At 56.8% G+C, this 2,500-nt stretch overlaps 1 protein-coding gene across 2 annotated transcripts in view; it reads right to left on the bottom strand.

The window, feature by feature from the left end:
• satb2 (SATB homeobox 2) overlaps window positions 1-2,500 on the bottom strand; it is a 60,329-nt gene that overhangs the window by 17,574 nt on the left and 40,255 nt on the right. For both annotated transcript variants that reach the window (XM_064329591.1, XM_064329592.1), the window contains exon 8: window positions 1,976-2,500. This exon is cut by the window's right edge and continues 44 nt beyond it. In XM_064329591.1, coding sequence (XP_064185661.1) covers window positions 1,976-2,500 — 525 coding nt within the window. The remainder of the gene's footprint in view (window positions 1-1,975) is intronic.

Below are 2,500 nucleotides of genomic sequence, written 5' to 3'. Positions count from 1 at the left end.
AGTACCAGCTCACTCAACTCAAGATGAGGAGGATAGAGGAGTACCAGCTCTCTCAACTCAGGAGGAGGAGGTTAGAGGAGAACCAGCTCTCTCAACTCAGGAGGAGGAGGTTAGAGGAGAACCAGCTCTCTCAACTCAGGAGGAGGAGGTTAGAGGAGAACCAGCTCTCTCAACTCAGGAGGAGGAGGTTAGAGGAGAACCAGCTCTCTCAACTCAGGAGGAGGAGGTTAGAAGAGAACCAGCTCTCTCAACTCAGGGAGGAGGAGGATAGAGGAGTACCAGCTCTCTCAACTGAGAGGAGGATGGTAGAGGAGAACCAGCTCCCTCAACAAAGAGAGCAAGGGTAGAGGAGTACCAGCTTTCTCAACTCAGGAGGAGGAGAATGACCATGCAGATCTTCAACACCAGGGCTTATATGAAATGGAACCATGATTCCTGTTATCGACAAACTTGTTCAATGACCCTCAGTAGATCTGAAGCTCTGTATGTAGACACCAACTAAATGTTTTCACTGACTAGTAGACCAGTAGGGCAGTGTGGCTGAACTCTGCTGGCCAGTGTGTCTCTAAAACCACGCACATGCCGCATTTTACATTAACATCTGCTTAATTCCACATTAATGTTACAGTCAAGTCCCATCGCTGGAACGCCAGTGTACAAAGGACTGACAGTAATATCTGAGGCTTACTGAGCATGTGTGTGGGAGATAACAGTGAGAGAGAAAGAGAGGGAGAGACACAGTACTACATTGGGCACCTATAACCTCCTATTTTTTTTATCCCTAATTTGTAAAACACGCACTCTCAACCCAGATAAAAGTTGTGACGCAAATTTTGAATTCCAAAAGACCACTTAAAAATATTTTCATAGATAATTCAATAGAGTGAAAGCAAACTGAAACTCGAAATATATCACACGAAACTAATCTAGGTCAGCAAAGCGGTCCTGCTTAATTCCCGCCACAGGAGACCACATGACCTCGCGAGTTTGGAGCCAGACCTGACCGATGGAACACCTGTCTATGACACGCAACGGTCGCACAAGGCTTCTTGAAGATTGGGCTAAATATGGAAAAGGCTTGCACCTTTGCACTTTAACAGTGAAGTGATATGTCAGGGCTCTACACCGACATATTTTCCAAGGAGCACATGCACTACTAAGTTAGGGTGTTTAGGAGGCACACTTCTGGATCCTAACTAGCACAGTACTTGTGATCCTAATTTATTTTTCCAGGTTGTACACATCAGTTTGCTCCTAAAATGGAAGGACTGTAGAGCCCTGCCTGTGTTGCAGGGTTGTGCTGGATGGGGCAGGGTTGTGCTGGGTGGGGTGGGGTTGTGCTGGGTTGGTTCTGGTTGAGATGGGGTTGTACTGGGTGGGGCAGGGTTGTGCTGGGTTAGATGGGGTTGGTTCTAGGTGGGGCAAGGTTGTGCTGGGTGGGGTGGGGTTGTGCTGGGTTGGGCAGGGTTGGTTCTGGTTGAGATGGGGTTGCACTGGGTAGGGCAGGGTTGTGCTGGGTGAGGTGGGGTTGTACTGGGTTGGGTGGGGTTGGTTCTGGGTTGGGCGGGGTTGTGTTGTGTGAGGCAGGGTTGTGCTGGGTTGGGTGGGGTTGGTTCTGATTGAGATGGGGTTGTACTGGGTGAGGTGGGGTTGTGCTGTGTCAGGCAGGGTTGTGTTGGGTGAGGTGGGTTGTGCTGGGCGGGACAGTGGGCTGGGTGAGGTGGGGTTGGTTCTGGGTGAGGTGGGGTTGTGCTGTGTGCGACCCTGTGCTGGGTGAGGTGGTGTTGTGCTGGGCGGGACATTGGGCTGGCTGGGGTGGGGTTGCGCTGTGTGGGGTGGAGTTCTGCTGGACGGGACAGTGGGCTGGGTGAGGTGGGGTTGTGCTGGGCGGGACAGTGGGCTGGGTGAGGTGGCGTTGGTTCTGGGTGAGGTGAGGCTGTGCCGGACGGGACGCGCTCCAGGCGAGCGGCGGTACCTGGGTGCGGTTGAAGGCCACGCGGGCGAAGACGGCCTGGGAGACGCTGGCCCTCTTGAGCTCGTCGCGGACCTGCTGGTAGATGTCGGGCGAGACCTCCACGGCGGAGGGGCTGGCGCCCGGGTCGCCGGGCTTGGCGGGGCGGGGAATGGGCGGGTGGTTGAGGAACTGCTGGTTCAGGGCCTGCGGGTGCTGGTGGGCCAGCAGGCGGCTGACCGCCAACTGCTGGTTGATGAGGTGGGCCATGGCCAACTGCTGGCGCACCAGCTGGGGGCTGAGGTGGGGGGACAGCAGGCCGCCGGGGGCCAGCAGGGGCTGGAGGGCGCGCAGCGGGGGGCTGTGGTGGAGCTGGCCGTGGGGGGAGGGCTGCTGGGCCTGCTGCTGGGCCTGTTGCTGCTGCTGCTGCGAGGTCGGGGTCTGGGGGTCCCCCGAACCCCCTTTCACCAGGGACCCGCCGCCGCCGCCGCCGCCGCCGCCCATGGGTCCGCCCATCTGGGCCAGGCCGGCCAGGTGAGGAGGAGGAGG

Source organism: Anguilla rostrata, chromosome 3 (genome assembly GCF_018555375.3).
Source record: "Anguilla rostrata isolate EN2019 chromosome 3, ASM1855537v3, whole genome shotgun sequence".
Lineage (NCBI taxonomy): Eukaryota > Metazoa > Chordata > Actinopteri > Anguilliformes > Anguillidae > Anguilla > Anguilla rostrata.
This window is presented reverse-complemented; position numbering and strand designations above follow the sequence as displayed.